At 39.4% G+C, this 16,002-nt stretch overlaps 1 protein-coding gene across 2 annotated transcripts in view; it reads right to left on the bottom strand.

Moving 5' to 3' along the window:
- The window catches only part of LOC120515738 (TPR and ankyrin repeat-containing protein 1-like), a 220,052-nt gene that overhangs the window by 161,929 nt on the left and 42,121 nt on the right, over positions 1-16,002 (bottom strand). For both annotated transcript variants that reach the window (XM_039737015.1, XM_039737016.1), the window contains exons 11-14: positions 3,912-4,169; positions 3,560-3,736; positions 480-3,290; positions 144-343 (exon numbers count right to left, since the gene is read on the bottom strand). In XM_039737015.1, the coding sequence (XP_039592949.1) occupies positions 144-343; positions 480-3,290; positions 3,560-3,736; positions 3,912-4,169 (3,446 nt within the window). The remainder of the gene's footprint in view (positions 1-143; positions 344-479; positions 3,291-3,559; positions 3,737-3,911; positions 4,170-16,002) is intronic.

The raw sequence follows: 16,002 nt of genomic DNA, 5'->3' as shown, positions 1-16,002 counted from the left end.
AGAGGTGCTTGCGTTTTTCAAGATTGCCGGCATGGCAAGACAGGCCACACTAAAAATTACCACACTGTATCAAATATCTGGTGCTGTATATGAAAGAAAATTTCCCAAAATGTTTCTGTTACATAATGACAAAATTGACAGACCTGATGAGCTCCAAACTCTATAGGTTGTGACTTCCTTTTGTTCCCTCTGAGCAGAATTGCCAAGTCACTGACACTACAAGACTCCATCAAGGTAGGCTTGGGTCCATCAAAAAGACCACAGTCTCTCGGCAATCGATCAAATGACTCAGGAAAGAAGTGCTGCAACAGATCTACCACACCTGATGCCATGTTCAGAATTCCTTTAATAAGAGTAACAAATAAAGAGTTTTTTTCAGTGATTCTCAGAAAGTAAAAAGAGCTGCCTATAAATCTGCAGTTGTCTATCATTTAAGGTAACGTGCTATTTTTACACCCTAAGATTTGAAAGTAGGTTACCTGAGTGTGATCGGTAATTCTGGTATAGCTGGTAGATCCGCTTGGGCTTTCTAACAATAAACTGCTCCTGCTTTGTGTTTCTTTGTTGCTTCCTTCTGTTCATGCTACTCTTGTTGGCATAGTAGAACAAAGAGTGAAGGTCACTGAAACGGAAAGCCACCCCCTTCATAATGCTCTGGGCTGTGTCACCTGTCAGAAACATTGCATTGGGATCATTGATAAACTTCATCAAAAGCATAAGTTCAGCCTGGGTGAAATCCTGGATTTCGTCCCCATAAAGTTCATGAATGGACCAAGGAATTTCATCAAGCTTGGAAAGTCTTTGAGACAGATTAAAAAGAATGTCTTCTTCATCAAAGTAGCCTCGCTGCCGTTTGATCTGCTGATAGATTTGAAAAAGGCTATAAATTTCACTGCGATCCTCTTGAAAATTAGGAGCCCTCTTCCTGCCCAGGTTGTAGTATTGTTCTTTGGAAAGAAACCCATCAGGGCTACTGAAGGCCTCAAAAGATCCTCTGAGGAAGGACTTGATTTCCTTCCAGACCAAGGCTGGGTTAGAAAAAGATCTACCCTTGATCATTTTTGGCCACATTTCAGAACTAAACACCTCATAAGTCACAAACACACGCGGATCAGCTTCTTTAAGCTGAATGTCGACAATGCTCTCTTCTTCATCCAAGTCCTCTTCAAATTCTCCTTCTTCATCATCATCTTCAAGTTCTTGAATCATGTTCTCATCCACAGCAGACCAACCAACAATGCTTCTCCTTATGCTGCCATCTGGATTCCTTGGAAAAAAAGGTTCAGGCATTGAGGCATCAAGAAGCAGCAGCAACTGCTGAGACGTGACAAAAAGTGGGTAATGTTCATCTTGGATATCCTGCAGCTGATGAATGTTGGGCTCCAGTGTCCTAAAATGGCTGGTGGCTTTGTTGGATTTAGTCAACTCTACAAAGTTTCTTTGCACTTCTTTGCAGAGAACATGATTTTTGGTCACAAAAATCTGATGCAGATGCTCCAGTTGCTCCTGAACATTGTCTGTATCAGCTTCCGCAATGCTTTTGTCTTCCTGATGGGAAGCTCCCATGCTTTGCTCACAGTGTGCACTCAATTTAGAATTATCTTCTTCATTTTCAGTCAAGTCAGAATCATCATTTGAAGAGCACTCTGAAAATAACAGATCAGCATCTTCATCATCATCTTGCTTGAAATTATCCCTCTTTCTCACAGGTTTAGTAAACCAAGGTCCATTTATTTTCTCTGCAATGAGCCAATATTTTTGAAATTGTTTCCACAGCCTGTAAAGACAACATGTGGTTTTTCCTGTTCCACTTCTACCAATTAGGATGATGGCTTCCAGAGGACTAGGATTTAAATCAATTATAGCATACTCCAGCTCTCCAACTCGGAAAGGATATTCTACTTTGATGTCCATGTTGCTGATGATGTTGTAAGCCATGTTGGTGCTAAAGCTATGGAACTTCATTATGTTGTATTCTGTTTCCACAGCACTGGCAGGAGGAAAGTACTCTGTAGCTTCTCCCTCTTCTGTATTCTGACTGTCAATATATTCTATGTAGCAAAGTGGAATTCGCTTCTCTACATTGCAGCTTGAGGAAATCTTGGCACGGTTTAGACCCTTCAGTTTCTTTCTCAGGATGCACATCATCCCACGATTGAAGGCATGGCAAATATTTTCAATGCTATGGTCCAGCTTTCCATGGTCTAGTATAATGTCCCACACTCGTATCATCTCACTGTACACCCTGCCTGTTGTTCTCTGAGTGCTCTGACTCAATAGCTGCACACTTTCAATGATCTTCTCAGGATTTTCACTACAGCGAGGAGAGAAGTCAATTGCAAGTTCCCACAACATTCGTGCACCTTTATCCAGTTTAGCTTCATAGAGTCTGATTTCACTGTCTAGATGTTTCAACCTCTTCTGCAGGCTGCGAGTCCATTCCCCATTTCCAAGCTGCTGAATCACTTGGACTATTTTTGCTTTCATCTGCAAGGAGACATCCTTACTGGCAAGTTTTTTCAAGACGTCTGTGGTACACTCAATTTCCCATGTCATGTTGTCAAAGTCCAGCCCCTGAAGCCAATTTTCCCTTAGCACATCTAATGACGCTTCTGCCTCTGGAGCATCTTCTGGAACATCCTGCTCAGCAGATTTGAGGCACTCATTTGTAGTACTCTCAGGGTCCATGACTTTGTATTGCTTTGCTGTATCGCTGACATTACATAATTCTTTGTGTATGTTAGTTACTGAACCCGATGCTTCTAGAGTGGCTGGACTAGTCACCAACTGTGCATGTTGGCATGTTATAAGTTTTTTTATTTCAGAGACAAGACATTCAAAAAAAGGCACAGAGGAGCTGGCGTTTTTGCAGTGCGCTAACTGGAGGCTTCCCATTTCCTTTGTGCAACTGTCCATTTCAGCTACACTTTTCATCTTGAGCATTTTGGTTCCTGTTACACCTCGGCTCACCTTAAGGCGCTGAATTCTTATCCTGGGCTCTTGTCGTTTTCGGTTGCTCAGAGCCTTATTCCAATATATAAGTCTTTGGTCTTTCCCACTGACTTTAAATGTAGCCTCCTTATCTTGCTTATTTTTCACTTTGGTATTTATTTCAAATTTGGCCAGCATATCCATAATTTCTTCCAAGTGTCGTGAGCTGGAGGCAAAGATGATATGAAGCAGGGTGTTGCCATTCTCATCCTGTAAATTTGGATCCAAGTAGTCATATGTCTGAGGGTTTGATTCAAACAACTGGAGGAGGTACTTCAAGATGTGTAAGCCAAACTCATCTGTAGGAAGATCAATTTTAATTTAAATATAGAGCACAGCCTGTAGCATTCATAATAATCAACATGTATGATTGAGATTCACTCTTATTCTTCATTCCAGGGATTTGCTAATTCAACCTGCTAATTTAATCTTAAATTAACTATATGTGTATCTCACGACTGTACTATAATCTGCACCCTTAATTTTAGGAAAGTTAAGCAAACTGTTACACTGCATTCAAGCATGCCTTTTAAATAAGAGCTGCTCGCTACACTACCCAGTCATATACCTTTTTTGCCAAGAATAATTTGAAGAGCTACATGAAGAGGTGTGTCTCCAGAGCTTATAGAGAAAGCATGGGGACCTGCTCCTTCCTTCAATAGGTGGTAAGCCAACTCATAGTCCTCGCTCTTCAGACACAAGGTCACAGGTGGTTCTGTCACAGGTCCAAGGCCATCAGGACATGCTACCCAAGAGGGAAAGAAGTAGCAAAATAAGATAAATATGTGGCACAAAACATCTTTCCCTGTTACATGGCTCAGTTCACTAGTTAGATTTAAAATCTTTATCTTTCCCGTTAATCATACAGGTTTTTTTCACTGGACCAACATGACATGTGACTTGCTCACAGGCAAACTTACCTCCTTTCTCAATGAGTGATGACACAAGTCTTAGCCGCAGGTTATTCGTCTTAAACATATGAGGGATGAGGTCACTAAGGTTCACATCTGAAAGATCGCAGTCAGGAAAAAGTCCGTTCTTCTTGCTCTGCACTTTCTCGTTCTTGTGTCCTGTCAGAAGCAGCAGACTTTCAGCCCACTGCCCTCTTTCCAGACACCATTTGACCAGAGTGGTCTGGAAGGTGCTGTCAGCAATGCAGAGAAGCCCAGGAGGGATTTCTATACGATCGAGGAATAAAATGTTAATATACACACGAGTTCATTAGACGTTTTACCTTAATAACAGTAAACAGGCTTTAGAGTAATATAAATACGTCCTATCCTACCTTATTCTTACAATAAATAGTTTAATAGTCCGGGGTATTACGCTAATACTCTGTTAATATTTAAACGAAAACAAACAATTCAAACAAGAATCTTAATTCTTAATTTACCACTTAAATTCAAGAATGATTGACTCATTTATTCTCTGGTCCTGTTAAGTCTGTTGCAGAGTAACTTGCCAGAGACTACAAAAATGGACCTTGCCCTGCAATAATTTTAGATGTACAAATAAACAGGATTATCAGAGAGAAAAACCTTATACAGATACATGGAAAACATCAAAACTCCCAAGTGTCTAAACCAAGAGCAGAATACATAAAGGTGCCCACAATGTAACACTGCTAAAAATGAGTTGACTCCATTAAATCTTAAGGGATAATGTTTTTTTTTTCCAATTAAAATACAATAAAATAGTCTAATAACTTGGTTGTGAATGCCAGATCCAAAATTTGTTCTGACAGCACAGGGTTTTCTTGTGAAAAAAGTTTATTGATCAAAATGAAAAACAAATATATGAAAACTGTGACAAATGCTATTAAATAACAGAAATATAAAAAAGCACAATGCAGAAACAGAGAAGAACACCATCATCAACCCCAAACTCACCCTAGCCTACCCAAATAAAACAAGAAAATGAAATACATATAACTGAGGGCACATCTCAGGATGGGTAAGGCATTAGGAAAGGAATAGCATGTTCACCTCATTCCAATTATTTTAAGGTAAAAATCCATTTGCACATTCTGTCCACCACTTAAAACCACCTTTTAATATCATCCCTAGAAGCACAATTGATTTTCATCATAGAAAGCACAAGGAGCATTCAAGTATAAACAAAGATTTCCAGGAAATTTGAGTGTGGGAGTTCTGAGGCTTTCAGCAAAAGAACACAGCATATTTAGCTGCAATAAAAAAGATAAAATTCTCTGCTGGAAAGACATAACAAAAAGACAGGAGAAATCAAGAAAAAGGAAAATATTTGGAAAAATAGCAATGTTAGTGGCCAGAAAGGATGGAAGCAGATTTGACCATAAAGATCCAGCATCAAAAGACCAAAGGACAGAGCCAGAACATACAGAGAAAAGTGACATACGTATTGAAAGTGTAAAACTGACAGAGAGGACTTGGAGAAATAAGCAATGCAGAAGAAGGAGAGACTGAGGAACAAAAATGAAACCTAATCTGGATTGAGAAGGGTGGCAAGGAATAAAAATAAATATAAAATTGTTTTGCAGAGGGATTACGCAACAGAAGCTGTCAATTAATTTAAATGAGACATAAATTTACTAAGGAAGCAAGTTATACAGGAGGCATATTGAAAATTGGGGAGACATCCATCCATCATATTCATCTAAAACAGGATTCATATTTGCATTAGCACTGGAAATGAGGATTATTTCATAACCTTTTAAATTCTGAATTTGGATGGGGAATACTGGCCAGAAGTGAAGGAGCATTGAAAATACTATGCAAAGTAAAAGTCTTCTAACAGCAATCTCAACACAAAAATAATAGGACTAGCCATTTGTGTCACAGCTGACAGAAACTGTTTTAAAATTCAAGAGACATTGAACTACTCGGCATACTGTGTTACGCGAGCTGAACGATGACAAAAATATCATGTGATAGTTTATTATTAAAATGTGGTGTTACATGCTAAAAATTTTGATTCTTGAAAAAATTCAATTATCAGTTCTTTTGTATCATAAAAAGGTTGTTAAATTTATTTAGTGTTAGCTCCAAAAACAATCAAATTTGTGAATTTCAAATCAGGCATTAAAGAAGGAAAGAAGCAGTAGTAAAGGATAAGTGAAGAGTGACAGAAAAAGGTTAACTGTAATGGATAGTGGAGTTAAAAAGTACCTGTTTGCCTTATTATGAGTACTAGCAAAAACTATCAAAAGGGGACCTACCCACAATTCACAAAACCAAAACCATAACAATGAAATCACACTCAATGGCGTACCAGAAGTAATGATCATTAAACTTTGAAAATTTAATTGAGACAGTCTGTTACAAACTCATCCCACGACTACTGAACTCTGTGACCTGAAAAAGTATTGTTGTTGATCAAACAAGATGTTGTACTCCTGACTGTAACAGCAAATGAACTAAGGCAAACAGCACTTTCTATGACAAAAAAAAAAAAAACTAAGAAAAGTCAGGAGCAGGGAGGCTACACAGGAATAATCATCAATCACGCCAATGTGCCAGGGACACCACACCCTAACCTGAAACATCTTGCAAATAACTAGATGGAAAAATCCTTTTGAGTTTGAATAACAAGGAAATAAGCAATATAATAATTACCAATAAAGTAATGCTGTAACAGAACATCGTAGTATTATTAAGATAAGCATATCATGAAAACAAAAAAGAAAGATTGAGCTTATCTTCTGAAAAAAAAATAAAGTAGATGAGTAAAGATATGGAATGTATGAGAAGATGTGAACCTATGAAGGAAGGCATGAACAAGCTGTGACTGGAAGCAGAGTACAAAATGACTTTTGATTAAATGAGGAAGAAAACATTTACCAGTAAGTTATCGACAGTACCTGATACCTGCCTCAGGTCATCAAAAATAACACGAACTGTCATGAGAACAGTGTAATAATATTTTCATATAAATATGTATGTTGAAAAAATATTTTAAAAACCAATTGCTGAGTTTACTGTAGGTTAAAACCAGCATATTTAAAATCTCAGGAGTTAACTGGCTAGGACAGCTAGCCTGGGGAAATACAGGTGGCAGGGACATAAATAAGCAACTGAACAAATCAGCTGAACTGGGGGAATAGGCTGTGCCTCAGCTGTTAATTGGTGAATAGTCCAGAAAGTCTCCATGAGGTCTGTCAGGAACTACAGTGTCACAATAAGTTGAGGTATCATGCTGCAGGCCATCTCTCTGACATTTTTCCATCCACAGGGCAGGAGAGGATCTCCTCTCTAAGTGGCAATATTCAGACAGGATATGCTACCATACCATTTAAAATCCATGCTGTATCAAAAACAATGCCTGACCAGGCTGTAATAGATATTAATCAATAAGGCTACAAGCTACCTGGTAGCCTACTATCAAGTTCACATTTGTACTTTGTTTATTATTCTGAGCATATTAAAAGGAACGATAAAGTACACTACAGCACCTGACAGCGTGGTAAGAGTATTGAATTTGAATCTTTCTTTAAAGTTCTACATACTGATGAGAGTATAAAAGGGAAACAGGATAAGCCTAGGCCTCTACTAAAACAATAGAAGAAGAAAGTTTGGGATGAGGAGATTAGAGGACAAAAGGCTGCAAAGAGAGTCCTGGGCCTTCCTGAATAAGTGATTCTTCATTTTGCATTAGTTTGAGGAAATGGGCGAGAAGTTTTGAAATAAATGTACAGTATATAGCAAACTTAATAATATACTGTAAGTTAATAGGGCTTTGTAGCCTCCCAAACCACTTTTGTCTTTTTGCATGATTCAGAAAGCATATACTTAAACATCTTGTGTGCACTGATTTGATTTTAGAGGTAGGCACTCTGTGGAAGCGCTAGCACTGGAATAGAAATAGTGCTGGATCAGTACAAAAACTTTGACTTTGGCATCAATACCAGCTTTCATACAACTATACCAATATCAAAAGGATTCTGAAGCAAATAACAGATAACTAAAACAAACCCGCCTCCTCCCCAAACAACCACCATCTTACTCCCCCCCACCGGTGCAATGCACAATGCATCACTTCCCTCTTGATTGCCATGAAATCAATAGGTTTTGTCTGGGTTTGGGGTGGTCCTGATCATGTCAAAACAATAAATGCCACCTTGAATGTCTAATTACGTCAAAACATGTAGTTTAGTTTTGTGAAGTCTATGAACTAACACTGTTCCATAACTGCAGTAGTGATGGTGGTGGGGGGGTTTGAAAGGAAAGCCGACATTTACATCTGCTACCAAAAATCCCAAAAAACTGGTACCGTACCATTTCAAATTTTTTTTTACTATACTTTTCCAATGCTGGTATATCACATAACCCTACACAGAAATCATGCAGACCCAGAAAAATTAAGGGCCACTTCTTTATGAAAGAGCAGAGAATTTTCAAAGTCAAATGTTGTTTTTTAGTCACATTTTCAAGGTCTGATAACTTAAAAGATAAATTTACAATCTGACATTCCAAAGTATGGATTTTAATTTTGGGATGATTTTGTCAGATCTTCATCAGTAATTAGTCATTTTCTGTGCTTCAATAACCTTCATAATCGCCCAAAGGACAGTCAAAATTCACCTTAACTCTTTGAGAGCTATTTAGTTTTTCTCTGTTTTGGCCCAAGGCTGAATATTTTCTCTAAAAACTCAGCTTTCTGAAAAGTACACACATAAATCAACATAAAATATTTATTTATGACAAATGTCACTGTGTTTTATGTTCCATGAGCCTATACAATATGTGAATTCACAAACCTATTACATAGCATAGCCCTCCAAGGCATGATAATGTTAGAAGCAGCCAATGCCATGCATTGTTACATTACACTTCTTGTAAAATGTGTTACACTGGTGCCAATGTTTCTGGCATCTGCTTCTGCATACTGAGAATGCTGTCAGTGTGCAGTTGTATTTGCCAAGCCAGCCAGTCACCATAGGTAGCAGTTGTGTTCACTACACCAGCCAGCCACAGCCACAGGCAACTCTCTTAACGGAACTGGCTGCTGTCAGCTGTCTTTGCGGAGCCGGTTGCCTTTAGTTACCTGTGGCCATTGGCAGTGGACACAGTATGCACCAACAAATGGCTAAAACTGTGGCGCCAGTGTAACACATTCTGCCAGCAACCTACTGCTACCAAACGGAGCAATGGGTTTAGTCAATGTTTACAGCTAAGTACCACCCTTTACCCCTGGATCTTGACTAATGTTGACATCATCCTTAACAGTAATGTGTCAACGTAAGTTGACACCCATCCTGAAAGAGTTCAATTATGTTCTCATTGACAAAAGTTACTACCTTCATTCTTTATATCAGAAGACAGGCTTTTTGGAACTGCCAGTTTCCATCCCATTCATATAGAGTGCATCCTTTGTGGGACTGGACAAGTTATCCTGAGAACATTTGTTTACTGATATAGTTATAGATATATATTTTTATAACAATAAAATTGGTAATAAAGCAAGGAAATCTCACACCCATGTGATGCCAAGTGTCCCATGATACCAGGAGTAGTAACTTCTAAATCTTCTCTTAAAGAGACATGTTACAGTTAATGACTGGATTCTTTGAACTTGTCACCATTCTCTCCTTATGGTTTACCTATGACTGGAAGGTCAAAACCATTTCCCACTCCACTATTAAATTTTCTTTTGATGCCACCATCATATTCCTGATCACCAACAATGAGTAGACATCTTACAGATGTCGGACAGACTAGTATTACACATTTTGCTATGATACACAAGACTTTGCTAAAATGCAGATTGCCAGCTAATCTTAATTTCAGCTCCAGTGTTAGTTCTCCTCACAGGGCCTCTTTGGAATGCAGTCCCTGGGCCTTATCTAACAAAATGATCAATCATTTTATTAAAATAACATCCCATAGATCCTTCTTGATTAATTAATTCATCTTCCACCACTTATCTGGGACTGGGTTACAAGAGCAATAGTCTTAGCTGTGAGACCCATGCACCAACTAAACACTTATCAGAGAACAAACAGCCATAACTCAATGACTGGCAAAAATGGAAAAAATTTGTATCAATTTGTCAATTAAAAGTTTTTTGGTTATATGCAGGGCTTGAGTAATTGTAATTCTACATCAGACCAGGGGGCAGCGGAGTGTGCTGAGTATTGTCGTTCTTATGACAATAAATATATATATAACTTTATATATATATATATATATATTGTGAACGATAGGGGGCGATCTAGCTCCCTTGAACCCCTGTCCATGAATCCAGACACCAGGTAAAAGTACTCAAGTTGACTTTATTTTGTCGCCACAGTGTACAAAGCACACTCTCCACCACAATACTCATATAAATCACAATAATTACTAATACACAATCCTCCAGCTCCCAGACGCGTTGCCACCCTTCCACCCAGTTCAGCTCGCCGTCTGGCAGCTCCCATAGTCCTTTTATACTCCCTGACCCGGAGGTGTTTCTGCCCAACAGTCCACAAGTCCTTATTCCTTCCAGGTCAGGGTAAATAGTCCTTTTCTTCAACCCGGAAGTCCGTCGCTCTTCCTATGACGAACCTCCGGGTCACAGGGCACGAAGAAGCCCTCGGTCCTCCCTGCAGCTCCCTCCTGTGGACCCCAAGGCATCCAGCAGGGCTTTGCATAAAAACTCCATTGTCCATGATGCCCTGCTGGTCTTCTGGGGACCTCCATGCTGCAAGGAGGGCTCCACCTGGCGGCTTGGGGGTATTGGCCGGGATAAATGACCGGCCATCCTTCACAGTATATATATATATATATATATATATATATATATATATATATATATATATATATATATATATAAATTGATACATATACATATATTATAAAAAAATCCTGGGATGAATACTAGGGAGACGAGACCTGATCTTCTCGGAAGACAATTTGACGTCCAGTGAGAGACACTTTAACGTCACACGAAACAAGGCAGTGAGACAACATTTAAAACAAGTTCACGGACATCTAATGAAGCAGTTGTTGGAATGTTTTGGCAGACAGACATCATGTGCTCCCAGCTCTTAATACAACAAGTGACAAGCAAAACACGCAGCTTGCCAGCAGAAAATCTGACTGCTTCTCCTTAGCATGCGCTCAGCCTCGACCCCCGTACCCCTTTCACAACGCAAGCGGCAGAGATGTGAAGTGGAAAAAGGACAGCTGCTGTGCAGGCTTTGAAATGTTCGACGCAAAGCATGACAAGCAGAAAACGCAGCTCACCAGCAGCAATAAGCCAGCAGATGATCCGACTGCAACTCCTTAGCGTGTGTTCAGCGCCCCCTTCACAACGTGAGTGGGAGAGACACAAAGTGGCAAAAGGCCAGCTGCTGTAGACGCTTTTAAATTATTGATGTGCAGCGCAACAAAAAGAACACACAGCTCACTAGCAGCAGCAGCAGAAAGACAGCAGATGATCCGACGGCATCTCCTTAGTGTGCGTTCAGCCGCCACCCCCTTCACAACGAGAGCAACATTATACATCCTGCGAGAAAGATTTAACCACACCCGGGGCAGGAAATAAAGGACAAGAATTGTTTTTACAAAAGTTTTAAAGTAAAGTCAAAATAATGCATATGTAACAATTCCCATTAAAATAACAATCTCTTTAGAACACTAGAACACTCTAGATGAGAACAGGCCTTTCAGCCCAACAAAGCTCACCAGTCCTATCCACTTATTTCTTCCAAAAAAACATCAAGTCGAGTTTTGAAAGTCCCTAACGTCTTACTGTCTACCACACTACTTGGTAGCTTATTCCAAGTGTCTATCGTTCTTTGTGTAAAGAAAAACGTCCTAATGTTTGTGTGAAATTTACCCTTAACAAGTTTCCAACTGTGTCCCCGTGTTCTTGATGAACTCATTTTAAAATAACAGTCTCAATCCACTATACTGATTCCCTCCATAACTTTAAACACTTCAATCATGTCACTTCTTAATCTTCTTTTGCTTAAACTCTATAGGCTCAGCTCTTTTAATCTTTCCTCATAATTCAACCCCTGTAGCCCTGAAATCAGCCTAGTCGCTCTTCTCTGGACTTTTCTAGCACTGCTATGTCCTTTTTGTAGCCTGGAGACCAAAACTGAACACAGCACTCAAGATGAGGCCTCACCAGTGCATTATAAACGTTGAGCATAACCTCCTTGGACTTGTACTCCACACACCGTGCTATATAACCTAACATTCAGTTAGCCTTCTTAATGGCTTCTGAACACTGTCGGGAAGTCAATAGCTTACAGTCCGCTATGACTCCTAAATCCTTCATAAGGCGTACTCTCGATTTTCCGATCGCCCATTGTGTTTTCAAACCTAACATTTTTACTTCCTATTTATAATATCTGCCAAAAATCTGCCCAAGCCTGTATGCTGTCCAAGTCCTTCTGTAATAATATAACGGATTCCAAATTTGCTAATCCACCTATCTTGGAATCATCTGCAAACTTAACCAGCTTGTTACTTATCTAAATCATTTATATATATTAAAAAAAAACAGTGGCCCTAACATCAACCCCTGTGGAACACCACTCTTAACATTGGCCAATTCTGAAGAGGTTCCTCACACCATCACCCTCTGCTTCCTGTGTCTGAGACAATTCTGCACACATCTAAAAACATCACCCTGAACTCCCACTTCTTTTAATTTGATGCCCAACCTCTCATGTGGCACCTTATCAAATGCTTTCTGAAAGTCAAGATAAATAATATGATATGCTCGGCTTTGATCATATCCTTTTGTTGCCTCCTCATAGAATTCCAGCATGTTAGTAAAACACGACCTCTCTCTTCTGAACCCATGCTGACTGTTCAGAATAATTCCTGTCCTTGCCAGGTGTTGCTCAATCTTATCCTTAATAATTCCTTCCATTAATTTTCCTGTGATGCATGTTAAGCTTACTGGCCTATAGTTGCTAGGATCTGCCCTGTCACCCTTTTTAATAGTATGGGATGATATTTGCCATTTTCCAGTCCTTCGGAATCTCTCCAACAACAGCAACAACAACATTTATTTAAATAGCACATTTTCATACAAATAATGCAGCTCAAATTGCTTTACATGATGAAGATAGAGAAAAAAGACAAAATAAATAAGTGATTAAAATAAAGGAACCCTAATTAATATAGAATAAAAGCATGATCGAGTGGCCAGGGAGGACTGAAAAAAAACCAAAAAAAACTCCAGACGGCTGGAAAAAAAATAAAATCTGCAGGGGTTCCAGGCCATGAGACCATTCAGTCCCCTCCAGGCATTCTACCTAACATAAATGACCTCAATCAGTCCTCATGGTATTCAGGGTTCTCATGGAATCACAAAATAAGAAATCTTCATACGCAATGACTTCCTAAAAATATGTGTCAAGGGTTTATATATGTACTCACTAGCCTCCTTAAGAACTCAAGGATAAATATTATCAGGTCCTGGTGATTTGTTTGATTTCAGCTTATTTAAGCAATACTTCTCCCTCTACAATTTCCACATCCCTCAGTACCACCTTAGTAGTCGCATTTACCTCTGGGAGGTTATCCACTTGCTCACTTGTGAACACCTCAGAAAAATGTACGTTTAGAGCACCCGCTATTTCATTGTCTGTATCTTTTAATTCCCCTTTACTATTTCTGATGCATTTCACCTCCTCCTTGACTATTCTTTTACTATTAAAATACTGAAAGAATCTCTTAGGGTCTTCATTCGCCTTATCTCTATATTCCTCTCCAACTGTCTTTTAGCCTCCCTGATATCCTTCTTAATGGTTGCCCTCATGTTCTCATACGCTCTACGATTCACTTTACAGTCATTAGTCTTATATGCCTTATAAAGCAGTTTTTTCCTTTGCAACTTCCTTTTAAAATTTTTTTTTAATTTCCTATTAATTCCAAATTTAGGTATGCATGTGTCCTGCATTACATGTAAAACATATTTAAACCTGTTCCACTACTCCTCGACTGTCTCTACACTTAAAAGCATATCCCAGTGTATTCTACTTAGACATTGTCTCATCTGGTCAAAATTAACCCTATCAAAGTTCAACTTAACAATTTTAGTCTTTGCATCTGCACTCTTACAAAATACAGAGAATTGTATTTCATTATGGTCACTTGACCTTAGTGGTTCAATCACATCTACATCCTCAATTCTATCTTATTACAAAATACTAAATCCAGACAGGCTTCACCCTGTGTTGGTGCTTTAACATGCTGTGTTAAAAAAAAAAATCACTGATTACTTCTAAAAACTCCTAATATCTCCCTGTAAATGTGACTTTTTAATATTACTAAAAACGTGTGTTGAAATTACTGTCTGAATTGGGCGGTCTATGACACACTCCTTAAACAAGACTTCTTTTCGTAATATTTTCCAGGTCGAAACCACATGTCCTCACTAAGATGGGGCTCATCATCCAACTGAAAAGGACTTACATTTAAATTCTGTTTGGCATAAACAGCAACCCCACCTCCTTTTCTGTTCTGTCTATCCTTCCTAAAAAATGTGTATCCCTCTATGTTACACTCATCCCCATCTTTGTTTCCGTCTAGGTTTCCATTATTGCTATAATATCATAATTATGCTCTGCTACATACAACTCCAACTCATTTACCTTATTTTTGATACTTCTAGCATTAAGGCAAGCTATTTTAATGTGTTACTCCTTCTACATTTAAATGTTTGCTTAGAATTTACATTACTATGCATTTTTATTTCTACACCATTGTTTGTTCCTCCATGTATGGATCTAAACCTGGCCTATCCTAAACTCCCTTACACCCATTCCCTAGTTTAAACAATCCTCGACTAGCCTACACATACGCCTCCCAAATACATTGGTGCCCCTACAGTTCAGATGTAACCCGTCACGGCAGAACAGGTCCCATCTGTTCCAAAAGGAGTCCCAATGCCCCATAAACCTATACCCTTCTACCCTGCACCAACATTTGAGCCACGCGTTAAACCTTCTACTTTCCTCAGTCTTACCTGGACTGGTATGTGGCACAGGCAGAACTTCGGAGAAGACTACCTTGTCAGTTCTGCTCCTCAGCTTGGCACCTAACTGTTTGAATTTGGATCACAGAACTGGCAGACTAAACCAAACTCGGGAGTGAGTAAGTGAAGCGAGCAGGGGCTACTGTATATGTGTATATATATATATGTATATGTATATATATATATATATATATATATATATATATATATATATATACTCAGCAAAAAAAGAAACGTCACTTTTTCAGGACTGTGTATTTCAACAATAATGTTTTAAAAATGCAAATAACTTTACAGATCTTCATTGTAAAGGGTTTAAACAATGTTTTCCATGCATGTTCAATTAACCATAATCAATTAATTAACATGCACCTGTGGAATGGTCGTTAAGACCTTAACAGCTTACAGAAAGTAGGCATTTAAGGTCACAGTTCTAAAACGCAGGACATTAAAGAGACTTGTCTACCGACTGTGAAAAACACCCAAAGAAAGATGCCCAGGGTCCCTGCTCATCTGCGTGAACGTGCATTAGGCATGCTGCAGGGAGGCATGAGGACTGCTGATGTGGCTAGGGCAATAAATTGCCATGTCCGCACTGTGAGACGCCTAAGACAGCGCTACAGGAAGACAGGAAGGACAGCTGATCATCCTCGCAGTGGAAGACCACCTGTAACAACACCTGCACAGGAACGGTACATCTGAATATCATACCTGCGTGACAGGTACAGGATGGTACAGAACAACTGCCCGAGTCACACCAGGAACACACAATCCCTCCATCAGTGCTCAGACTGTCCGCAATAGGCTGAGAGAGGCTGGACTGAGGGCTTGTAGGCCTGTTGTAAGGCAGGTCCTTACCAGACATCACCAGCAACAACGCGCCTATGGGCACAAACCCACCTTCGCTGGACCAGACAGGAGTGGCAAAAAGTGCTCTTCACTGATGAGTTACGGTTTTGTCTCACCAGGGGTGATGGACGGATTCGTGTTTATCGTCGAAGGAATTGAGCACGTCTGGGACCTGTTGGATCGCAGGGTGAGGGCTAGGGCCATTCC

The sequence above is a fragment of the Polypterus senegalus genome, chromosome 15 (genome assembly GCF_016835505.1).
Source record: "Polypterus senegalus isolate Bchr_013 chromosome 15, ASM1683550v1, whole genome shotgun sequence".
NCBI lineage: Eukaryota > Metazoa > Chordata > Cladistia > Polypteriformes > Polypteridae > Polypterus > Polypterus senegalus.
Note: the sequence above shows the minus strand (reverse complement) of the source record. Positions and strands in the feature narration are given on the sequence as shown.